Source organism: Choloepus didactylus, chromosome 9, assembly GCF_015220235.1.
Source record: "Choloepus didactylus isolate mChoDid1 chromosome 9, mChoDid1.pri, whole genome shotgun sequence".
In the NCBI taxonomy this organism is placed as follows: Eukaryota; Metazoa; Chordata; class Mammalia; order Pilosa; family Megalonychidae; genus Choloepus; species Choloepus didactylus.
The window spans coordinates 31,298,771-31,325,589 of NC_051315.1; the positions used below are offsets into that span (position 1 = coordinate 31,298,771).

General features: G+C 37.8%; 1 protein-coding gene across 2 annotated transcripts in view; it reads left to right on the top strand.

Moving 5' to 3' along the window:
- ARHGAP15 (Rho GTPase activating protein 15) overlaps window positions 1-26,819 on the top strand; it is a 653,013-nt gene that overhangs the window by 71,778 nt on the left and 554,416 nt on the right. For both annotated transcript variants that reach the window (XM_037850077.1, XM_037850078.1), the window contains exon 3: window positions 24,818-24,886. In XM_037850077.1, the coding sequence (XP_037706005.1) occupies window positions 24,818-24,886 (69 nt within the window). The remainder of the gene's footprint in view (window positions 1-24,817; window positions 24,887-26,819) is intronic.

The window sequence follows — 26,819 nt, forward strand, 5'->3', positions numbered from 1 at the left end:
AGAATCATTAAGGGGAGATCCTGGGAATCTATCTCGCGCCCTCTCTCTCTCTCTCTAACTTACTGTACATTTTCCTCCCCTAATAAGCTGCAAGATTTTGGAATGATTGCTTTAGTTCTGTGACTTTTAATGGAGCAAGGAGATATATCATAACTGTACTGCACCACGCCTCCCTCCCTCAGTGAAAATTTCTGATTCAAGGGACCAGTGGGGTGTCTGAGTTTGAAACCACTGCTTCAGACTATCTTGAGGATTCTATGAGGATCCTGTTTTCTATATGATTAATCCTCTGTCATTCATGTACAAAGGCATACCTAATCCCTTGGAGTGCAAATAGGGTCAGGGAGCAATGGTTTCTAGATCAAGATTAAATGTGGACATTGTAGGATAAAAAAGAATTTCCTTCTCCAACAGCTCTCTCTCTTTCTAAGCTGTATTAGGTAAGTAAATTATCTATTTTCAACAATGCCAAGACCCCACACCAGACCAATTAAATCCAAGTGATTCTAATGTGTAGCCAGGGTGAGAAACTGGTTTGTATTATGTACTGAGAGAAGAATCTTCCAGAAAATAACCAAAAACTAAGAAGAGTCCTCTGTCTTAGCCAGCTTCTGCTTTGAAATTCAACCTAGGAAACCGATAGCAATATAACCACACAAAGTTGGCTTACTTTAAGAAGCTAGGACTATCTACCTTCTATTCTGTTCATAAGGTTCCAACTCCCTCTAGTAAGTAAAGCTCATCTATATCTTAGAATGTCTATAGTTTTATTTTCTTTCCTTACCAGACATTTCCCAAGATGTGTGTGTGTGTGTGTGTGTGTGTGTGCACACGCGCACGCATATGAGAGAAAGCCAGAGAGACAGAAAGAAAGATAGAGGCACAGTAAGAGTAAGGGTAAGAGAAAGAAGATAATATTGCGTTATTGTAGAACCAACCATAGAATCTTCCATATGGCTTCATGAATTTTTCAGGTGGCCTCCACTCTCTCTTGCAGCCACTCACCAGAAAACCTCTATTTCTACAGGGTTATAAAAATTAATGCAGTTGTAGAGACTGGCTCTGGTAAAGCAAATATTTGTGGGTAAAAAAAGCTCAGAAATGCTTTAGGCAATCATGAGGACTGGCTGGTCCAAGCCTCTGTCAGGAGCAGAGTTCCAAAGGATTAGGTGAGTTGGTATTTGGAAATAAGAGCCCTGTCTCTGTGCGGCAGGTTCCCACTAGGTAGGAGAGATACTAAGAATATAATCAGGTCCCAGGAATGAGAATGACAGATCTCAGTGGCAGCAGCCCATCAGCAAGTAAGCATGGTTCAGGGCAGGCGCTCACCATCATAGGGGAGGATCAGGATACCAAACGCTAGCTGTCAAGGGGAGGGGAGCATCCTTTCATATTAAGCCAACACAGAGGCAAGTAAAGAAGAGAGGGGAGGGCCACAAGAATTCTTAATTTTTGGCATAGCACATAGGCCTAACAAGCAGCAGAGATTCAGAGTGGCTTGCTCACAGTCTCCTAAGTCTTACGAGGCTCACTGGATACTTGTCCTCTCAAGTTGGGGGGACAGAGGGGCCTGCCATAATTTCCACCCCTCTTAGGACTGGCTCTGGAGCTCAGCAAAGCCCATTAGGAGCGTGGGCTTTCGAGGGCTTGGATGAGCCAAGGGAGGAGAAAGTCATCGGAGGCTGTTTGGTATTGTCAAGAATTTTAGCTTATTCATCACCTATGAATTGTTTATTCACAACCAGCTGTTAATTATTATCAACACAAAGAGGTCCATATTATATTGAAATTATAGAGATTTAAGTTCTCTTTCAGGTTTAAGCCAAATTTCTTCTGTGAAAAGAGAGCAGTGATCAGTGAGGAAAATGGAAGCAACTTAAGTAGGCATCGTTAAAGATTACTGTTTTTCTTTGTGCTAATATAAACATGTCTTTGAAAGAAGAATCAAGTCTATATGGTATCTGAAAAGGATCATATAAGAAATGGAAGCACATGAGGGGGAAATTAAAGTGTACAGCAACTGAAAGTGTCTCTGGTCCATATTTGCAGTCTGAGTGTGAGAATAGGACATTCTATTTAAAACACTGTAGATTCTGTTTGGATTGTCTTTTTTTGTTGTTGTTTTAAGCTAAAGGTGAATTGCTGTAATGTTAGAAAAGAACTCTGTCCTTAAATTGAAGTTGGGACTACATAAAAAAGACAGTCTTTATAAATCATCAAGTTGGCATGGCAGGGTGAAAGACAGGAAGGTTAGAGTGGGCAAGCTAGAAGTTGCTCTGCTGTGATTGTCCTTGCCCTTCAGAGCCCTTTCCTTCTCTTTGACTAGTAGCCCATGGCAGTGGAATGCAGCTGAGACGGTCAGCATCCCAGCAGCCCATGTCTCACAAAAAAAGAACAGAAACACATAACCTGAAATGACATGGCCACTGGTGCAGCTTGTTGCTCCATTTGCTTAGATTTTGAAGTATGCCATGTGAGCTCAGTTGCAAAGAATAGAATTCAACAGGGTGAGGCATTGCATACACTAAAGAGAATGCAAGTTTCTTGGTGAGGCAGAAGTCTGAAGGACTAGTGCCTTCAGCATCTAGTGAAAGTCTTTCTGTACAAACATGACCTCAAAAAATTGGACAGCACTGCACAGCCAATCGAGGGATAGCAAACCGGCCAAATTTATTTAGTTGTGTTGTTATCTAACTGGCTTACTTAGGAATGATCTCTGATGATTTCATTTGAATAAAGCGGAACCATTTTCTCTATCCACATTTCTGTCCATACGTTAGTTAGCTATTTGGGGACAAAATGTTCCCGTGGAAGGACAGCAGCAGGTCCTACTCTATGTGGCTTAAAGAAACACTGTGGATCATTTCAGAATCAGATAACTAGCTATTTAATAGCTAGTTGTTTAATATCTCTGAGCCTCAGTTAGAGATCAATAACACCTATTTCAGAGGCCGATTTTTAAGATCAAATAACATTTTGGGTGTAAATAAAAATTTTATTTATAATAATAATAATAATACTAGTAATACCCTGCCTACACAGTACTAACAATGTTTCACCCATAGAAATTACCCAAGAAATAGCCATTTAAACTGTGGCCCAATTTCCCTATCTTTAGTTTCCTGTATATCTTGCAGTACTGCTATTTTTTCTTTTGAAATGAGATAATATACAGGAAAATATTTTGAAAAATAAAGAAGTATTTTTGATACTTTAATATTCAACTTAATGTCATTTATTCCATGTCTGATATATTCCAAGAATTCTGTTTATCATTGCGATTATCATATGAACTGGCTATGGTCTCTACCTTAAAGTAAAAATGAAATAAAATTCTTCTCCTTTTAATTTACTTTGCCCCTATTAAAGCTCTCTTTGCCACATCACTTTTAACTTAGATACATAGATCGAAGCTCATAGACTTTGAACTTTCACCATTTTTCCCCCCTTGCTTCAAACTTTGGGTCTTCTCATTGACTTTTAATCAGGGTGAGAGCAAGTCATAAAAACATGGGCAATTTTTTCAAACTGCCCTCTCTAAGATTCTTCTCCATCCCTAGGACATGGCACTGAGGGGTGCTGGCCAATGCCTATAATCCCTGTAATGGGAACAGCTGTTACAGGTGTGTTTCCCTCAGGTATGTTTAAAATTAAAAAAAAAATTAGCTCTTCTCTCTAGAAATGGTCTTGGTTTATGGTTAGGTTGAATTTAGCCTTCTTCACCATGCAGTGTAGACCCCATTATTGACTGCTGTTCTAGGAGGTCTATCTTTTGTCAGTATCATCAGAAGGGCTTCATAAATCGTGTGAAGTGGTGTTTCCTAAGCAGAAATTTTAAATGTTTCATAGATAGCATGAAAAGAAAAACGTATTCTATCCTAAGTTTACAAAGAAAGATATGAAATATTTATTTTAAAAAATTTTCCATCCCAAACTCATTAGCTTCATCAAAACCTCCCAGCCCCCACTATCTATTAACTTGAGATCCCAAATTAATTTCCCTATAGCTCCCTACAATGTGTCCTGAGAAAAAAACACAAAATTTCTGTAAAAGATATTTAAGAAATACTCTTTATATTCTTTCAAGTACTTTGTCATTATCCTGTTGAGCTTGTGGCTAAAATTTCAAAAATTCCTTTTTTGCTACTCAGTTGGGTTTGTCTTTCACTGTGGCCAGTTGAGGAAAAGCAAATCAGTGCTTAAGAAAGATTTTACCCATTAGGAATCAGAAAATACATTTTTCTTTGTTTTAATTAACACTTAAAACTTAGGAATCTATATATATTTAAATCAACTTTACTTACAAAAAGCAGGAATCTACCTCTTGGAATATGAAAAATTTTATTTTGAGAGGTTTTTAAGCTAAAGTTCTCTATTTTAAAGTTATGTTATACAGTTTCCATTTTAAGGGTTTACATTATAAAGTTTGAGTTTATATTATCAAAATGTTTTTTGTTAGCAAAAAATCCATGTTTACTAGGTTTGTTTTGTACCTACTGACTGCTGTGCTTTAAGTTTCTCCTTCTGCATTTTTGAACTGCCACTGATTTCAAATCCCTGTCCCCTAACCAATATAATGACCATTCTATGTCCCTTTATCTTCAAAATATTCCCATTCCTATATTTTCTCAGCCTTCACATTCCCTTAAAATATCTCCTAAATGAACCTACAGAGGATTCTTCCCTAAATGCCCAGGATTACAATTTGGGGAACATTACTCTATGTGACTGATTTCTCCCCAAACAAACACTTTGATCATTTAAAAATGATGGCCCTTGCCGAGAGCACTAATGAGCTAACTCGTGAATTGTGGTGTGTACACAATGGAGGATAAAAAATGGGCTCAGAATTAGACTCCCTCTTTATTCATCCAAGGGGAGCGTTAGTGAGGGAGTTATTTTTTAAACATTAATACTATTTTGGCAGCTTCCTTTGATTTGAAAATGAAAAGATTTTAAGTACGTGACTAGTGAAAGGACTTTCTCTGTTTCTTTATAGATTTTTATTATAAAGTGGAAAAGTGAAAGTCTTTCCATGGACTTCACAGAGTCAGAGAAATTTGTCTCTTACCCGTTAATAATAACCAAGAGGTTATTTACTAGCTCCTTACGCTTAATTTCCAGAAATATATACATCTGGCTAAATAATGACATGGATGCTTTTTTGGATATGGTGCTAAATGCAAATGTGAGCATTTCACATCTTGGTTATTTCTGTGGGAATGTTCATTGCTCTGTGTAAAATACCTTCAAAGGACAAAAGGAAGGAAAGGCCAGAAGGCACAGGAGAGGGCTGGAGCCCCCTCTATTCCTCACCTTTTCCTTTGACCCTACCTTCCCTCCCTTTAGCAGGTATATCAGGGAATGAATCATCACCCTAAAGTCTGAGAACTTTCTTTCTTTCTGTTTTTCTGTGTGTTACAGTTACTTTGATATCAGTGTTTATTTTTATCAAAATTTTACATGAAGTTAACACAGTCTAGGAAGCTTTTGTTTAAACAGAGCATTCCCCTGGCTTCTCATTTGCCCACCCATCACTCTCACTTCCTAGAGGCAACCACCTCCAACAGCTTTCATTTTGCTCTTTTTCATAGTAACCTTATATTTTAAACATGAATATATTGTTATTTCCTGATTTATCTATTTTAAGCAACTACTGACTTCCTGTTATGATAGTTTAATACTAGTTCTCTTACACTCTAGACTTCCTTTCCTTCCGTCTACGGTTGTCACTAGGTGACATTGTGACTTTCTAAATATTATTTATAACTGAGTCAAGAATCATAATTCCTTATATATTCAACTTTATTTCAGGGAGTTGATGATTACCTTAATGTTTAATTAGCTTATATTTTATCATACCTATAACTAATTTTTCCAAAGATTCCAGCAAATTTGTCAAACCCCTATCAATCTTTTTGCCAAACATTGAAACATTAAATAATATATTGCCTCTTTTTTTGTTGCTGTTTATCTACTCCATCTTCTTGCTTCCATTTGAACTGAAGGCCCCATTGTCCTGACATGCAGCTGTGAACATGGGGCTTTCCTTGGCTGTCCTCCTATGCTCGTATGACTTATTTCCAGTATCTTCTTTTCCTCGGTCCAGTTCTTGGAGTCACTAAAGCACTTTCCTCAGTAGCTTCCAAACAGAGGTATAGAGGAAATGAATGCTTTAAGTCCCTCCAGATCTGAAAACACCTTTATTCAATTCTGTCATTTTATTGATAGTTTGATAGGCTATATAAATCTAGGTTGACAATGTTTCACTCTGTAAAATTTGAAAGCATTCTTCTAGCTTCCCATCAGTTTTAGGAAAATCCAGTAGCAACCATTCTATTCCCATCCCTTTGTATGTGATCTTTCATCCCTTGCTCCCTTCCTCCCTCACTCCCTTCCTTCCTTCATTCCTTCCTTTCTTCCTTCCTTCCCTGCTCCTGCCCTTCCTCCCCCCTACCCCCACCCCCACCTCCCTCTCTCTCTTTATTCTCTGGAAGATTTTAGAATCTCTTCTTCATCCCCTGTGTTTTATAATTGTATGGGCTTACATATTCATTTAATGTGCTGGACATGTAGTAGTCTCTTTCAATAAGAAGACATAAATTTCTAGGATATTTTCTTGTATTTTAGTTTAAAATTTCTTTCCATTCATTTAAAAAAAAAATTGCTTTCCCTTTCAGGTTTTCCTGTTAATCAGATGTTGAACTTCCTAGATTATTTCCTTATCTCTTTTTTTCTTTGTTACATTTCTTTGTGTTTTTTAATACAAAGATATTAAATCATAATGTATTTATCATTCTTATCCTCCAAAATTCTGTTATTTTAAAATATATATTTATTTATATATTTCATTTCCAAATGTTTTTCCTGTTCCTGTTTTTATGAATCCTATATATTTTTTCATTTCTTGATATTATTTCTAATAGTTTCTTTCAAAATTTTCATCTGGCTTCCATGTAATTTTTGTTTATTTTGGGTCCCTTTTTATGTTTGCATATTTTGAAAGTCCTCTTCCATTTTGCAGCTTTCCCCAATGGCTATAAGCTTCATGAAGCAGAGGTCATTTTCAGCACCTGAAATAGTGTACAACACATATTTGGTGCTTGATAAATATCTCCTTATTTAATTTACTGATTCATTGATTGATTTTTGGTAACTATGCCTGCCCATTCATATTTGAAAAATATACCCTAAAATGCTGATTGAAATTTCAGTATGTTTTGTGGTAGGTGCTGGGATTGTTGACTGATAGGCTTCTCTGTAGAATGATCATATGATAAAGCAGGCTTTTCACTGAGAATCTCCAAGTTTCAGTATCTGAAGGACTCTGGGGGCATTCATTCTCCTAGAGAAGGCTCCTTCAGTCTTCTAGTTGATGGGTGTTCTAGTTTGCTAATGCTGCGGAATGCAAAACACCAGAAATGGATTGGCTTTTATAAAAAGGGGGTTTATTTGTCTACACAGTTACAGTCTTAAGGCTATAAAGTGTCCAAGGTAACACATCAGTAATTGGGTACCTTCACTGGAGGATGGCCAATGGTGTCCAGAAAACCTCTGTTAGCTGGGAAGGCACATGGCTGGTGTCTGCTCCAAAGTTCTGGTTTCAAAATGGCTTTCTCCCAGGACGTGCCTCTCTAGCAAGCTTGCTCCTCTTCAAAATGTCACTCACAGCTGCACTGTGTTCTTTCTCTTTGGTCAGCTCATTTATATGGCTCCACTAGTCAAGGCCCACCCTGAATGGGTGGGGCCATGCCTCCATGGGAATATCTCATCAGAGTCATCACCCACAGCTGAGTGGGGCACATTCCAAGCAAATCTAATCAGCACCAAAACGTCCCACAAGACTACATCAAAGATAATGGTGTTTGGGGGACACAATACATTCAAACTGGCACAATGGGGTACATTTTTGCCTATGGCATTTCTGTGGAAGGATTGAGAATGGTGGCTAAGAGTCCCATTGCTTTAGTGGTTTGTGTGTTTTTTTTTTTTAAGCAGTTTTTTTTTCCACATACCATACAATACATCTAATGTGTACCATCAGTGGCTCTTGGTATAATCACAGAGTTGTGTTTTCATCACCATAATCAATTTTAGAACATTTTTATTGCTCCAAAAAGAAAAATCCCATATCCCATATACCCTCTATTATTGACACTTAGCATCGGTGTGGTTCCTTTGTTACAATTAATGGAAGAATATTAAAATATTACTGTTAACTATAGTAACATTAGGTATTTTCATTAGGTATATTTTTTTCCTATATGCCATTATTAACACCTTAGTGGTTAAATTTTAATCCCCTAGTTTGCAGCCCCACACTCATCTCTGTCCTCTACGATGCCTGGTAACACTGAGTTTAGACTCTAGAGGCTGCCTGGTTTTAAATCTCCATCTCATGCAGGTGTTGGAGCAGTCACCTGGCTGCATGAGCCTGGGAGGCCAGCTTTTCTGCACGATGCTTTCAGCAATCCCTCTGGTGTGGGCAATCTTGACCTTGTCTCTCTTGGTACCCAGGGCTACAAGTGATGAGCCTCATGGAGGTTCTGTGTGCATGTGTGTATGTGTGTGTTTGTACAAACTTGTTAACTTCTTTGTTGTCACTCTCCCCATCCTTCACCCTTGCAAACAATTAGGTTAACGCTTTTTCCATATTGTGAATTCCAATGCTTTCACATAATTTTATCCTTCAAAAGTTTTTGATATAGCTCATCTACTTTTGCCCATGTCCTCATTCTCTATGACTTCATGAGGATAACACATTTTTCTTTTACTGTAATTTTAATGAGATTTTAGTAGGTAGAGGAGATTAAAGTGTGTGGTCAATCTCCCACTTTCAACTAGAAATCTGTTCTGGCATAGTTACTCCAGAAGGTGTCATATCTAGGGCAGATGGATAATTGATGATCATTCTTCAGTTCCAGAATTTACCACATAAAAATCCAGAGCACCATTTCTGAGTGGATAAAGTAGTAAAATATACACACATTTATTTAGTCTATTCATCTTCCTGATTCCAAAATATTTCTACCATTATTACACTTTGGATAATGTTCCAGATGGTTATAAAAACACTTTATCTAATATATGATTAAAATAGAAAATGGGCACTTCACTAGTTGAGTGAAAGTGTGATAAACATTATTCTGTATCTCTAACTGAAGTCCCCTGCAGTTTGATGATGGTCAGTCAACAAGTATTTGTTGAGCATTCCACTTTGAGAGGCAATAAAAAGCTCTAGAATCAGAATGATGGGGATTTGAATATGACCAATCTGGGTTAAATGACAGCCTCTGACCCTTACTAACTGAGTGATCTTTTCCCACTTGCTTTAGATTTATCATCTATTTAATGGGACTAATAATAATAACTACCTCATAGCATGCTCAGTATGCTGTATTTGTTAAATACCACTGGCTGTAGAGTGAGATTACCTGTGTTTGAATTCTGTGGTTGCTACTTAATAGCTAATCTCAGCCAAGTTCAACTTCTTTCAAAACCGGATTTAGATGATTTAGATGACTTGATTTTGGATTTTGACCTGGTGAGATGATGAGATTTTGATTAAAATGATAGTCTTTGGACTTGAAGCTGATGCGATAATGGGATGAGACTCTTGGGAATCTTGGGAATGGATGAAGTATTTTGCATATGGAGGAGTGGACATGTGCCATTGATGGCCAGAGGTCAGACTGTGGTAGGCGGAATTCTAAGATGTATCCCCTAGATTACTACCTCCTGGTGTACACATGCAATGTAATCCTATCCCCTTGAGTGTTTAAAAGTTTTTCTCATAATGTTTTCAAAGTGTCCTAGAAGGAGCTTTTTGGATCTTCTTCAAGGGAAGAAAGAAATTAGTTTAAAAGTATTTCTAAAATCATGAAAGGAGATTTTAAGAGTACATTAATTAATGTTAATTACCAATTTACTAAAAAGTATTTACCCATTTACTAGAAAGAAGTGCTAGTAAGATGCGGTAAAGGGGAAATTATAATAATGAAGAATCTTGGGCTAGGCGCTATTCTACTAAATGTGTACCAAGTTCCTTATTACTAATGCAGTCCTGTGAGATATAAGTACTATTTTATGAATATTTTACAGTTGAGGAAATAGAGGCACCAAGAGGTTAAGTAATTTGCCCTGCAGGTTAGTGATAACAGAACTATCTAAAATAATAATCTACATATTTGTGTAATGCCATCTAAAAGTAGAAATATATCTAGATCTAGATCCACATTTGTCTCCTTATCAATATTCATATCTACATCTATCTATGTCTGTCTATATCTATACTTACATCTATATCTGTTCCTATCTTCTCTTTTTTCTTGCAGAAGAGGAGCCTAAGTCCCAAGCATCACATATACTATATAGATCAGTGAAATGTTATCCAACTGATATTAGTTATTTAAATTGTGTCCTGGAGGGAAGGGAGGGCTCATTTTTGAAAACTCAATCTAATATCAGTAAGAATAGATGTCAAATCTCATAAATGAAATTATGGAAGCTCATCTGAAAAAGACTATTGATTTGGCTCATGTATTAAAAAGAACAATGAATGGGTTTCTAACAAGAGGTCTTAGGTATAAGACATTATGTACTATTGAAGACCCCAGTGAATCCAGTGAAAGAACAGGTCACATATATAAAGAGAAGCAATGTGATATTTGAAATACCAGTCCCATGATATGTGCTTAGAAGTACGCTAGGTACTGTAGATATGAAGGTAAACAAAATGTGGCCCCTACCCTCTGGACTTCATAGTCATTCCTTAACAGGATATTTGCTTTTCTTCATTTTCAATAAATAAATTCTATACTTACTGTTTTCCTCAAAGATAAAACTAGTGTATAATAAATAATGAGGGAAATTATTTACTTTGTGAACTCTGACAGTTATATCACAGGCAGAGTAATCAGACTGAGTAGTTCTGAATGATTCTACCTATTCCTTCGTCTGTTTTCACCAGAAACTCTCCAGGTTCATGTGAATGTTTTTTCTCAAACTGGATCAACTTACCTCTTCTTTGACTCGTTCTATTTTAAAATTATATTTAAGCAAGTTGTGCTAACTTGGTCCATTAGAAAAACAGGATGGGAGATCATTCTTTAAGAAAATGTGCTGCCTTTGAGAGTTGTTTAAAAAAGAAACACAGAAAAATGGCAGATTTTCTCTTATAAACCGTATGTTTTTGCATTTCTGATATCTGGAATCAGCAGCTTGCCGGAAACATTTCCAATCAAAAGCTAGACTAACCCATAAAGGTGTCCAAAGAAGTCTGTTCTGATTACTGAAGATGTTGAACCAGTCTTGACTTCAAACAGTAGATATTTCCACACTTTAGTGGTATATGACAGCTCTATTCATTCCACAATGTCAAATTCTTTGGTTTTGGCCATTGGGTATTTATGCATTTCTGGCCGGGGAAGCAGAGAAGCCTAATTTGATTCTGGAGCCAAAAGTTTTTTAGGCCCTGTTCCTTTGGAACTTGGACTCGAGGATTTTGGCACTGTGTAAAGACTAGGACAGATCAAGTAGTCACACATAACTAACTGACTCAACAGAGCATATTAAGGGAGAAAGATCATGCCTACACATTGGATACCATTTTCCAAGGCAGACTGAGAACACCCTGAATTCAGTCACTCTTAAATAAACACACAAGGAAAGCATGGCTTCAGCATACCTTCCGGCACTCCTCTCCATTGCTGCCCGATTGGTTTGAGAGCCACAGGCCAGGCTGCAGATGCAGACATTACTGCTGTTCTTACTGTTGTCTGTGTGCTGTCTGCTAACAAGCCTTCATATGCTTTGGATCATTAAAGTCACAACCTCCTATGCCAATCTATCCCTCTCCACGGCTTTGCTGTAGATTGGAAAGTGAGATGCTATTTCTGCTTCTTTTCCTTTCTCTCGGGACCTCCAGTCAGGGTTATTTTCAGGGTCTGAATATCATAGCTTGCACCCTTGCTCCTTTGAGCATATACATTGTGTTCCCATTAAACCTTTTCTTTTTTTCTTGATTTATTTTGTTTGTTGGAAAGCAAGCAATTTGTGCTGAAGCTGCAATGGACAAAAAGTGCTCAAACTTAAGCTCTTTTCTGGTGCCATTGAGATCTGTGAGAGATCTGCTTTCTTACACCCATGGCAAATGTCTTCTGACAGACTCCAGGTGGTCGGGATTTTCACAATCCAACCCATTCCAGTGTTAGAAATTGTCATTTGAGGCTCTGTGAATTCTTCCCTTTCATCCTTCTGTAAGTAGTCGGTTGTATTTATTTGTACATCTACCTGTGCAAGCCCACATGTGTCCACAGGTGTAATCAGAGGTGGAGAAACACAACTTTCTCTTTCAGAGAAGGCACAGATGACAGATATTGTACAGAGAGAGAGAAAAAATTGTCACTTGTAGTATTATGCAGGCTGCCCATCTAAACCCATCATTGCCTGGCATCTACACACTAAGGGCAAGGATCCAGCCAACTTGTGAGTGGGCACCATGCCATTTGAGCAGATGGGCATGGAAGTCGGCAGCCAGTAGACCATGTATGTGCATCAACGGTGGGTGTTGAGGGCATGATTCCCAGAGGAGAATGTCCTAACAGCTGTCTGGCCTGAGCCAACTTACTTACAACCAAGGAAAAGTGCCATCCCTCAGTCCTGCTGAGTTGGATTAACCTTCAGAACTAAGTCTGCTTTTTTTCCGCACCATAAGGTGAGTTTGGGGTTTCAAAAAACCTCAAGGAATAAATGAAGAAAGCAAAATGGAAAGATAAAATTATTAGAGATTGACAAAGATGCTGAGGGCATTCACTATGTCTATTCTAAATATTTGACCAAAAGTCTGTTGACCCTTGAAAGAGAAGTGACCTTTCAACACAGGCAGAGCATTTTCTGTAAGTTAGGACATTTCCACCTTTGCATTAAGAAATAATGATGTATGAGGAAAAGTGTCATTCGACTGTAGAAATCTGAATGGGCAGATATCTTTGTCAAGCTTTTACAAAGCATGGATTAAACTTGATATATCATGGATCAGAATTTTCCAAGAAAAAGTTCTTCAATAATTGAACATGCACTTGAAGAAGTAAACTTGGTATTTCAACCTAAGCCCTTCTGATCAATAAAAGCAACTTTATATTTCAGACCAAAAATAAAGCCTGATTCTAATTTGTTGAGAATTTCCAGATGGTTAAACATCATGAATTAGATATAGGTTGTTTCTACCCAACATAGCCAAATGGTGATTTGACAATGATTTGTTTCATTTGGCTAAAAATAGGTAGACAATTTTGATAATTCAGAACCTCAATATTTTTTGTTTGTTTTCTGTTTTGCTTTGTTTTGAGTTCTTTGTGAGGTATTTTTGTTAGTATTGTTTCCCATTGTCCTGAATCTTTCTATTTAAAAGATAACATATGACTTGTACTTGTGGAGAAAATACTGGTTCAGTGCAAGTGTTCTAGAATACCTGTGGGTATTTCTAAAATCTGTTCTCCAAACTACTTCCTTTTGTTTACATCAACAGAGTAAATATCTCTATTATGGGGAGTAAAAGAGACAAGTTATTTTACCTACTAATGGTAGTAAGTATAACTGCAGCCCTAACAAATTATATGATGCCTTAGATCTAAAACAACTAGTAATGTTATGAGTAGAATAGAATGTTTTTTTGTCTCTTTTGTTCCTTAGTTTCTCATTATATCGATTTAGAAATTCATGGCTAAATATAGGTGATCCTACAGAGAAAAAACAAGGTAAACTAAAAATTAAGACAATACATAAATGCATTTTACGTGAAAGAAATGTAGAAATGAAAGAAATGTAGAAACTGTTATTATTCAGGTACCCCTGCCTTTGTTAGTTGTAGTTGTTCCTATCTTTGAGAATGTAGGAAGGCTGAAATTATGGTGGATCCAGCTTCCATATGACTCATAACTCTCAGTCCGAGCAAATTCTTGGAGAGAAATGTTACTCTGTAGCATCTGAGAAAGAATTGAGAGAGCAAAAAGAAGTAGTATTCATCAAGGAAATTTGCCTGTAATATATAATTAATTTTAGCTAGGCAGGCTGAATTTCTTCTAGGAAGAACAAATGTGTTTGGAAAAAAAAAAAAAAAAAGACAAGGGACAAATTTTAAGGAATTAGGGTCATTCCAGCAAGTTCTTCCCTTTGGCTATCCAGGAGATAGGCAAATGTGGTTGGAGATGAATTTAACTCAACTAGACTTATTCAGGGACTGAATGGCTGGTGAGTGCTGCAGGTGACACAGATGCTGACTGAAGCACATGCAACAAATAAAAAAAATGCTGATCAACTTTAATATGTCCTTAAGAAGGTTTTTGAATCTTTCCTTCTCATTTCTGCAGGGGATAAAAGCGATAATAGACAGTGTCAGATTTCTGACTGACAATATACAACCAAAGAAGCTTAGGCGAGAGCCTCCCCCACCCCCTCACCTTGCCAAAAACCAAAATGACATTTGCTTCTGGATGCTTACCATGGTAATTGAATAATGGTGCACAGAAGTGGGCAGAGGGAGGACAGCAAAAATGTTAGTCAGTTTACATATTCTGCATTAATAAGGAGCAAAAAAGAACTTGGTCTTTCTTTGATTCATATAACTACCAACCATTAGGACTATGAAAAGATACACTTAGGTGGTAGTAGAATAATTGTGAGACTGGATGACTTTTACGTGTGTCTTCATAGAGGTAAAATTAGATGATTAACTGCTACATAAGGTGAATTCTTCCTATCTTAATTTTCTTTGATCTCAAAAGCTCTTACCTACCACATTCATGTGGTTAAAAAAGAGCTATCACTTAGATTGATGTTTATTATTTCTAAACAACCAAATTGTGAGTACAAGAAATATTGGGCAAGTCTCCACATTCCAAAAGAAGAAAAAACACCAATTTCACAAAATTTCTTACTGTGATAGCTTTAAGAAAAAGAATTTGGCAAAACACGAAGATTTGAATATCAGAATTGGGGTACACAAACACACACACACACACACACACACACACACACACACACACACACACAACTTCTGAGAAACTGTGAAAATACTAAACTTAACCACAGATACATTTCTTGTTTTCATCCAAGTAACCAGGGAGGTTGCTAATGGGAGGTATGCCTCAGAGAATGTACATGTCTTGAAAATATTGGAACAAACTAATGCTTTTCTTCAAGTGATTTTATTTCATTTCTAAGCCATGAGATATAAGCTTTCATCAAAAACGGTAATCTATTTAAAATCAGAGCTATGTGGAATGTTTCATGTTTATGTATAACTTTCATAGTAGACCCTCCTACACAAGGAAAATAATATGCCCAAATTCTGTTACTTTTACAGTGTGTAATATATCAAGTACTAAGCCCACCCATCAGTTTCATATTCTTTAAATAGATAAAAATGAAAAAAGAATGGAAGAAAAAAATGAAGACACTTTGAAAAAATGATTTTTTAATTCCTCTTTTTTTGGAGGAAAAGACATCTGAAAAATTTAATCATGATGCATATTCTAATAAGGCTAAAAGGAATTTAAAGGAAAATATGCATTGCACATTCTGATTACTTCATTTTTCTTCTCTGCTATGCACCAATAGAAAACTAAAGTACTTGGGGAGGGGAGAAGTAGAAGTGGAGGTGGAGAAAGAGGTGGGTGGTGATAAAAAAGGAAAAACAGATTTGATCAAAAAGCATTTCAGTGATATAGTTTAATCAGATACTGGGTTCAAAAGAATCCAAGTCAAAAGACAATTATATTTCAGTTTTCTCCAGTGGTAGCAACAAATCATTCCTGTTTACAGGATATGATAATACAATAGGAAGATGGCATCACTGAAAAAAGATTGCAAAACAACAAAAAAAAGATGAGGTCTGACATTTTTTTTCCTCCCCAAAGAAAGGGTTACCACCAATTCAAGTATTAGGAAAACTCAATTGCTTAAAGGTGCAGAATATTGTGATAGAAAAACACTTTTTAAAGATACAACCATGTTACTTCAAAAGAAATTAATTGGCATTCTTAATTAACAGGCCAGGAAAACTAAATTGTTAAGGACTCTTTGCAAAAATATCAGAAGCGAATTGGAAGGTAACAACTTATGAAACTTTCAAATGGGAAGTGTAAAATGATATTAAAACCAACATTTCATAATTTAAGAGTTTAAAAGTTAGCGAAAAATGAAACTGTGAACATTTAATGTGTGGTAGATATATAAACATGTCCACTTTTTTTTAGAGGGAGAATCTATATATTTTTTAATAAAATTTAGAAACAAAAAAGAAAGCAGACATATATCAAAATCATATTTGAAAGTTTCTCAGAATAATTGATTCTGTAATTAATAAAGAAAATAATTTATTAAATGAAATTCTATCAAACTACAGTTAATACAATTACTGCTGCTCAAGCTTTCAAAATTCAATAATTAATTACCAATTCCTGTGAAACTGCAAAGGACTTAAGATCAAACCATGAAACTCACAGTTACTAGTACTCTGAGACTTAAACTAGAAGCAAACTGCTGAAAAAATGTAGGGCTTTTTTTAATGTCAAAAATGTGTAAAATTTCTGTATTTTTGAAAAAAAAATAACAATCAAAAACAAAATATATGAAATATTTTCTTTTTAAAAATGTATGGTTCATAAGAAAATTTAATGTGTGAAGCCAGAATATTTCTCAGAAGTTGATTTTTAAAACATCCCAAAACAATTTGCAAAATTATCAGATGATAATAATAAGCTTATTGATAAATACTTAAGTACTACAGGATTTTCTGTTATTTATACTGTGGTTCAAGAGGGCTTTTATTTGGTTCAACTTACCTCATGAAATTTTGTTTGACCCCGAATTTTATTTGTAATTATTATTTTAATTAAGTATATCAAGAAAACTCGCTTGAAATTCCCTAACCCTTCCTGATAACCACATGAGGCTATTAATCAATTTTGAATGCAGAACTTCCTAAATTCATAAGTCTCAGTCAGCATAACCTGATTTGAGATAATGACATGTATTTCAGAGCCTCATGATTTACTGAGCAGAGCATTAAAGCAAAAGATAGATGATGAAAGTTCTGTTTTGTTTTTTTAACTTTTTCATAACTTTGTTGAACATGATAGATTAGCTAATTTATTGATTTAGGGATGATCAGCAATATTACTTCCCCTGAAGGAATATTACAATGTTTTGTTACAGGTTTGAAACATGATTTCTAAATTCCTGTGTACATGTGTACAAATTTATAAGTTTGACTCTCTTCAAATTTCTATCTTAGAAATATCCCCTCTATGCACACAGGGAATCTCAACTTGGTAGTTCCCCAGGAACCTGGTGACTGACTTTATGCATATGCATTTATATTGCTGGAGAAACGAAGTATAGTAGTTGAGGGCTTAGGTCTGGATTAAAATATAATGCCTTTTACTAGCTATGAATTTTCAAAGCTATTTAAATTGACTGTCTCTGCATTTCTACATTTATAAAAGTGGATAATATTACCAATTTTAAGGTTTGGGTGAGAATTAAATATGTTGATACCTACAAAAGACTTAGAATACAAAAGACTTAGAATACTCAATAAATGTTAACAGAGAGTATTATCATTATATCATTTCTCAGTTCGAATGATTGTTTCTGCCATGGAACCTTCAAGGGGGAAATAATTACGTATTCAGTCAGTGGGTGGTCCTTCCTATTCCTTTGCCTTCCCATCAAACTTTGTTTCCCAAACTTCAGTCCTTCAATCACTATGTTTGTGGGATTTTTCCATAATTCATACACCACATAATATTTATTTAATTCTATTATTTATACTTAACTGACTTTCTTTTGAAAGAAAATTCATTCATATCAATAGTGAATGGTTTTGATGTGACAATTTTTTTCTACTTAAACTTTAAGATTAAGTTAAAGAGCAATTAAAATAAAAACATCCAGGAGAGGAACCTAAGATGGCGATTAGGTGAGACAGAGAAAAAAACACCTCCATGGAAATCACTAGATAAATAACCAGAAAGGACCCAGAACACCACTTCCAAAGTAGCACCAGCCAGACAAGTTCTGCTAAAGCCACAGGGAACGTGCGTTTGGTAAAACCAGGAGTCTGCATTCTGAAATGAGTGAGTGAGTAGGCTGATTCATCAGCCACGCTGCAGTGGGGGGAGACGCTGGGCTGGCGTTTTGTTTTTTATAAAAAAAAGAGAAGCCCAGGAACAGCTGCAGATAAGATGGGGGCAGTCTGGACTAACGCCTCAGTGTCTGGGGTGGAGGATACCCCTTCCCACACCCACTGCAGATTGTCTCAGGTCCAGGGAAACAAAGGGGAGACACACGACTTGCAGCTGTCTCCCCAGCAGGTGGGGCTGTTCCTGCCCGGGGCCGAGCACGCAGCGTGGAGCCGAGCCGAGAGGCCCAGCCTCGCGGCCGTCACTGCAGCGGGCGGGTCTGCTCCTGCCCAGGGCGAAGATGCAGCACAGAGCCGAGCTGAGAGGCCCAGCTTTGCGGCCATCACCCCAGCGGGTGGGGCTACTCCTGCCCAGGGCTGAGCACACAACACAGAGCTGCACTGAGAAGCCCAGTCTCGTGGCCGTCTCCCCATTGGGCGGGGCTGCTCCTGTCCCGGGCCGAACACACAGCACAGAACCGAGACAAGAAACCCAGCCTGACAGGGAGTCTTTCCCGCAGCACCACTCACACGACACAATATCAGCCGTGGACAGTGGCCTTGAATACACCCAAGGCTGATTGTCCCGGAGCTGGGAGAGCGGAGCTGTGCGGAAAGGGTGAAGTTAACGCATCCCATTCAACCATCTTTGAACTGGGCTGGGTACGCCCTTACACAGCCCGGTGGCCCAGGGCTTCCCTGGAGGCCAGTGCTCACTTGTGACGTGGCACAGCCCTCCCTGCCTCAGCAGAGGTCCTGGAAAAGCACAGCAGGGAGGGGGGAACCGCTTGGAAATCCCAGGGAACCTATGCCAATACCAAGGACTTTTGTGTCAGCGGCAGAGAACAACCTTAAATCTCTGGGAACACCTGGGAGGTTTGATTGTGAAACCTGCCCTTTCTCCCTAACCACTCAGGCACATGCCCCTCATTGAGGGCAGACAGCACCCACAGCACACCCAAACTAAGTGCACCAATTGGACCCCAAAAGAATCAGATCCCCACATAACATAAAGTTGGGGAGAACTGACTTGAGGGGAATAAGTGACTCACGGACGCCATCTGCTGGTTAGTTAGAGAAAGTGTATGTCACCAAACTGCAATTCTAACAAATTAAAGATCAAGTAAAGCAAATGCCAAGAGGCCAAAAACAACAGAAAATCTTAATGCATATAATAAAACCAGACGACATGGAGAACCCGAACCCAAAGACTCAAATCAAAAGATCTGAAGACACACAGTTCCTGGCAGAATTAATCAAAGAACTACAGACAGGAAAAGAGAGCATGGCACAGGATATAAAAGACTTGAAGAAGAGCATGGCACAGAATATGAAAGACATAAAAAAGACCCTAGAAGAGCATAAAGAAGATATTGCAAGAGTAAATAAAAAAAAATAGAAGATCTTATGGAAATTAAAGAAACTGTAGGCCAAATTAAAAAGACCCTGGATACTCATAATACAAGATTAGAGGAAGTTGAACAACAACTCAACCTCCTCAAGGAGCACAGAACAGAAAATGAAAGAACAAAAGAAAGAATGGGGAAAAAAATTGAAAAAATTGAAATGGATCTCAGGAATATGATAGATAAAATAAAATGTCCAAATTTAAGACTCATTGGTGTCCCAGAAGGGGAAGAGAAGGGTAAAGGTCTAGAAAGAGTATTCAAAGAAATTGTTGGGGAAAACTTCCCAAACCTTCTACACAATATAAATACACAAAGCATAAATGCCCAGCGAACTCCATATAGAATAATTCCAAATAAGCCCACTCCAAGACATATTCTGATCAGACTGTCAAATACTGAAGAGAAGGAGCAAGTTCTGAAAGCAGCAAGAGAAAAGCAATTCACCATATACAAAGGAAACAACATAAGACTAAGTAATGACTACTCAGCGGCCACCATGGAGGCAAGAAGGCAGTGGCATGACATATTTAAAATTCTGAGAGAGGAAAATTTGCAACCAAGAATACTTTATCCAGCAAAACTCTCCTTCAAATTTGAGGGAGAGCTTAAATTTTTCACAGACAAACAAATGCTGAGAGAGTTTGCTAATAAAAGACCTGCCCTACTTCAGATACTACAGTGAGCCCTACCGGCAGAGAAACAAAGAAATGAAAGAGAGATATAGAGACTTTTAACAGACATATATAGAAATTTACATCCCAGGTCACTGGGACACACGTTCTTCACTAGCGATCACAGATCTTTCTCCAGAATGGACTGTATGCGGGGACATTAAAAACAAGCTTCAATAAAATAAAAAAATATAAAAATGAATTTGTTCAAAGAACATTCTCTGCCCACAATGGAATACAAATAGAAGTCAATAACCATCAGAGAGTTGGAGAATTCACAAACACCTGAAAGATAAAAGTGAGGGGGAGATGAAAACATTCCCAGACAATCAAAAGCTGAGGAACTTCATCACCAGTAGATCAGTCCTAAGCAGGGTGAACGGAAGAGACACTAAACAATTGACTGAAACCACATGAAGAAATAAAGATTTCCAGTAAAGATCACGTGGTAAATATAAAGACCAATACTACTGTATGGTTGATTTATAACTCCACTATTTACTTCCTACAGGATCTAAAATACATAAACTGTAATGATAAATCGGTGGTTTTGGACTCAATGTAAAATATGTAATTCTTGACAAGAACTACATAAAGGTGGGGGAATGGAGGAGTATAGGAACACAGTTTACATGTCCTATTGAAGTTAAATTGGTTTCAAAGAAAAACAAGAGTTTTATAGATTTAAGAGGTTAAATTTAAGCCCCATGGTAAACACAAAGAAAGTATCAAAGAATATGACCAAAGAGATGAAAAGTAGGGTAGGGGTTCCAAGAGGTGGGGGAAGGGGCAATGGGGAGTTAAGAAATGAGAGTAGGGATTTTGGTTTGGGGTGAAGGGAAACTTCTAGAAATGGATAGTGGGAAGGTGATAGCATTGCAACATTCTAAATGTGATTAATCCCACTAAGGGAATGCTAGGGAGGGGTGGAATAGGAAGATTTAGGCTATATATATCTTTCCAAAATTGAAAAAAAAAATAATAATAAGACAGTCTAAATAGATGACGATTAAACGCCAAGGATGATCATGGATGGGATCTGAGGCCGGAGGAGAGGAGGCTCAAAGGGACACAGCTGGGACACAAGAAAAAAAAAAAAAAAGGAAATATAGAATGTAAGCTTTATACCAATGTTGAATTTCTTGAACTTCTTAGCTGTGTTTAATGAGATTGCATAAAATAATGTTCTTGTCCATGGGAAAGGTATATGTGAATTATATTGTCTGTTCAAAGATATGTGCAGCTTGCTCCCATATGTTCAGAAGATAGAGCAATAGATGATGGGTGTTAAGGAGGGAGGGAGGGAGAGAGGGAGGGAAAGAAAGAGTGGTGTGACAGGATCTTAAAGGTGATGGATCAGGGGATCGGGGGAGGGGGGTCAGGGTATGATGGAATTCTATGTAGGGGGTTTGTACTGTTTTTACAACTGTTCCTGTAAGATTGAACCTATTTCAAAATAAAATTTATTATTAATAAAAAAAAAAAAGAAAAAAGAAAAAAATAAATAAAATAAAATAAAAAAACATCCATAAGTTTAAATCATCTCATGTGCCACTGGTAATATGTACACAACACATTTTGAAACAGAGAAAAGCTTTCTATAGGTCTGTGGAAGGGAGAATTTAGAGGATGGTAGCCCACTGTTCCCATCCAAAATCTAGCAAAGGTAGGAAAAAAAAGGGGGATGTGGGTTTGGCCATGTAAGAAATTGGAAAACCGACAAGGTGAATGGCCAAGTGCCCAGTCGTCAGTATTGTAGAGACATTTACTTGCTAAAACTTTCCTTAACGTTTAAAGCTTGAAGTGCTTCAATGCTAAGAGAATGACTTTCACCAAAAAGGTCTCAAGGAAATGGAGCAAGAAAACTCCCCCATCTGAGAACTCTTCCACCCTTGTAGGCTGAATATAAGACTTACGTATTAAATTTTTAGTGGAGATTATAAATCTTAGTATAATGAGTAGTATTTAAGAGTAGTAAGAACTAAATGTATCACAATATAAAATAAATTCCTGGTTCCGTAAGAGGTTTAAATATCAAATACACACACACATACACACACACGTACTCTCCCACTGCTGAGAAGAAGCTGAATTATCAATGAAGGTGTGAAGTCACGGTTTCCAGGTTCACTCTCTCATCAACTAGCTATTCTGTTCTTCAGTTTCCTTATGCATAAGACCTTTCATTTCAACATTACTTGAACATCAACTATAGTTATCTTATTTAAAGGAATAGTAGCAATTGTAAAATTCTCCAAAATATATAATGGCTCCGAGAAATAGTTTATTTCTCACATAACAGTTAAAAGGGAGTTTCCACTGAAACTTTGTACCATCTTGCAACTTTTCTGTAAATATAAAATTACTCAAAAATAAAAAGTTCACTAAAAAAAAAAAAAAAATGAGTTTTCCTGGCCTATTTTTGGTTTTTCTCCATATGGTGATTCAGGGGCCCAGGCTCCTCCCATGTTGCCACTTCATCCTCTTGGACCTCATTTAATGTTAACTCCTGGCCATTATACAAGGAATGAGACATTGAAGGGGAAGCACCCACTTATTAGCAGCTTGGCCAAGTAGTGGGTCCCATTGTTTCTGCTCACCTTCCATTAGTCTGAACTAGTCACATGGCCACTCCTATATGCAAGACAGGCTGAGAAATGTGGCCTCCGTATGTGCCTAGGAAAGAGAGGACATTTTGAACCATCGGCAGAATGTCACAATCCTCCCTCCCCTTCGTCATAGATCAACCTGCACCTGTCTTCCAACACTTAGAAAACATACATCTGCCTCCACCAGGAAGACCATCAAAAGTTCCATCCAGTTATAGCATCCAGCTCAAATTCCAGAGGCTCTGGTGATGAACAGCCTCCTTCCGTCGGGCCCAGATCCCTCCTGGTGGTCCAGTGATTTAGAACTTGAAATATAAACTATGTTCATGTGTCCCCAGCACATCCAAAAGGCAATGGTGGAGCAAGGACTTGGTGGCTGAAATAAACAAAACAAAACAAAAACACCACACACAGATGGAAACCCACCTTTCGTTTGGAAATGCAAAGAACCATAGCAGATGGCAGTCACTGACCAACGTGACGGTTAAATCCTTCTGGGCAGGCCCCATGAGAACTCTATCCCGGCAGCAGGGAGAGTGACTGGCTCTGCCTTCTGGGAAATTCCCTATGTCCATTTTTGTCCAGGGAATCTGGCTCTGTTTTCTGGAGGCTCTTCTCCATTATCCTCTCTGGGCAACATCTGAAGTGAACTGGTGTGATATCCTCCTTGGAGACCGTGCTGCCTTTATAGTCACCTGGTATGAAGCAAATATGGGGCTCAAAGACTTCACAGTCACCTGTTCTATTAGACCAGATTCTGGTTTCTTTGATAGTACAATTCCCTCAAAATCTTAGTAAGCATTGGTCTAATTCTTTCACCAGTTATATGTGCCAGTAACCTTAGAAAATATATCCAAAGTTCTTTTCTAGACTTAGTACTCAGGCCTACTTTATTTATGTTTCCTCACACTCATGTCTGTCTGTCTCTCTCTCTTTTCCCTTCATATAAAATACTGGAAAATTCTTGTTTAGGGAAATAGTATTATTAATGAGAACTTCTGTTTGCATTATCAAACTATACAAGATTTAATGATAGATTCTCTCTTTTTTTCTTTTCTAATAGAAGCTGCTTGTGATACTTGTTTAGGAGAAAGAACAAACAATAAGATCTTGTTATTTGTTCCAAAAGCACTTACAGAGCAACTTTTGTGCATTTATATAAAATTGGACAGTAGTAGAAGACATGAAAATTAATAGAATGCTGTTTCTGAAAAACCTCAGCTGTCATAAAAACAAAGTGTTTGAATATTAAATATTATATTGCAGTTACTAGTGCAGTATCAAGTCACCCCAAAACAAAGCAGTGTAAAATAGCATTTTATTATGCTTATAGGGTCTATGCAACATTCAGGTAAGGCACAGTGGCAATAGCTCAACTCCATGATATTTGGGGCCTCTGCAGGGAAGATGCAAAGGCTGCTGGGAATTGTTAGGCACTCTTTTCACTTGCATGTCAGGTGGTTGATGCTGGCTGTCTGCTGGAACCTCAGCCAGAAACCCTCTGAGGCCTCTCCCTGTGGTCACTCTGGGTGGGGTAATTTGCATTTCTAGAAGAAGGGGGAAGTGCATGACATGTTTATAATCAAATTTTGGGAGTGATAAAGTGTCACTTCTGCTATATGTTTTGGTTGAAGCAGGCATAAAGATCTGCCCAGGTTCAAAGCAAAGAACATAGACCCCACCACATGATGGGAGGCCTGACATGGATACATTGTAAGAAAAGCATACGCCGTGTGAAATGCTGTGGCAGCCACCTTTGTGTACACATTTTGTTCACATTACTCAGTGTCCAAAAGATTTACTTGTCTTTTTTATATCTACTTTATATAACTTCTTGAGTGAATCAGAACATGAATACCCACTATTGTTAAATCATGCTCTTTTAAAACATTTAAAACCTTATTTTTAAAAAAGGAAATGAAAAAGTATCAAATATTTTTGCAGATATCCCGACACAGAAGAAATCATTCACAGCATGTCTTGAAGGATGTCATTACTCCATTGGAGCAACTGGTAAGTGATTATTTTGGTTATTTCACTCCAATACTATATGATTTATCTATCATCACAAACAAATTCACTGAAAACTTAGCAGCTTAAAACAAAACAGATTGCCTCATTGTTCTGGTTTGCTAAAGCCTCTGGAATGCAAAATACCAGAAATGGATTGGCTTTTATAAAGGGGTTTATTAGGTTACAGATTTACAATCCTAAGGCCATAAAAGTGTCCAAACTAAGGCATCAACAAAATACCTTCACTGAGGAAAGGCCAATGGTGTCTGGAACACCTCTGTCAGCTGGGAAGGCATGTGTGTGGCTGGAGTCTGCTTGTCTTTTGCTCCAAGATTGTGTTGCTTTTAGCTTCTGATTCCAGTGGCTTTGTCTTTAAGCATCTGCGGTTCTCGCTTAGCTTCTCCGGGGCAAACTATGGGCTTCATCTCTTAGCTTAGCATCTCCAAACGTCTGGTCTCAACGGCTGTCTCCTGTCTCTGGGTGTTTTCTCCCTAAGCATCTCTCTGCTCTCTTCAAAATGTCTCTGCCATTTATCCTCTCATACAGGATGCCAGTAAACTAATTAAGACCTGTCTTGAATGGGTGGGGTCACATCTCAATAGATATAATCTAATCAAAAGATCTCACCCACAATTGGGTGGGTCACATCTCCATGGAAACAACCTAATCAAAAGATCCCACCAACAATAAGTCTGCACCCACAAGAGTAGATTAAAGAACATTGTCTTTCTGGGGGTACAAAACAGTTTCAAACCAGACACTCATATTTCTGCGGGTCAGGAATTAGCATGCTTAGCAATATCCTGTGGCTCAGGTTCTCTTTAAAGGCTGCAATACAGGTGTCAGCTGGAACTGTGGTTGCATCTGAAGGCTCAGCTTAACTTCTCTTTCTTCTTGGTCATTCGCTGGGGGATCTCATCTAGTGTTATGGCTTTATATACCATATTGCCCTAACCACATCTAAATTTCTATCTCCAGTATGGCACTCTGCCCTAGACTCCAGTTTCGTATATTGTGACATACTCACTTGTATGTCTATGACACATCTCAAACTTAACAGATCCTAAACTGATCCAAATTTTCCCCCAAACCTGCTCCTCCCAGTCTTCATTTCATGAGATGCTAATTCTGTTCTTCCAGATGCTTCAGTGAAAAGCCTTAAAGTCATCCTTGACTGCTTTGTTTCTCTGACAGCATATATTTAACCATCAATGAACCCTTGTTGATGGGATCAAAATAAATATAAGATTTATCTGAGAAGTTTCAAAATGGATCTGAGATCCACTCACTTCTTGCCATCATTATGCCACCTCATTTCTCACCTGGATCTTGCACTACTTTCCTAACTGGTCTCCCTATTTTCACTCTTGCCTTCTATAGCTTATTTCAATGCAGCAGCCAGAGTGATCCTGTGAAAATCTAAGTCAGGTAGTGTTGCTCCTTGGCTCAGAATCCTCCATGGCTTTTAGTCTTACCCAGAGTAAAAGCTGGAAAACATCTGGTGGCCCTCCAGGTCCTAAAGGTGCCCATGACCTCGCTGATCTCACCTTTCCCTCTCTTCTCCTGCCTCATTCTGCTCCAGCCATGCCGATATCCATGCCTCTTCCTCAGGGCCATTCCACCTACTTTCCTCTGCTAGTAACCGAATAATTCCTCCGTGTCCATACATTTGTAAAGCTCATTCCTTCATTTGCTTCACAGCTCTGTTCAAATATCACTTTTTTTTTGGATAGATCTTCCCTGACTCCCTTAAATTTATTTTTAATTTAAAATTTTTAAGAAAATCTTCCCATCCACACACCTTCCCTTTTGCCCTAATTTATTTGTCTCTATAGAACTTTCCACCATGTGGCATGCAATACCATCTCTTTTTGTTTGTCATCTCTCTTCTCCTGTTAGACTGTTGGCTAAGTGAGGGCTGGGGCAATGTCTC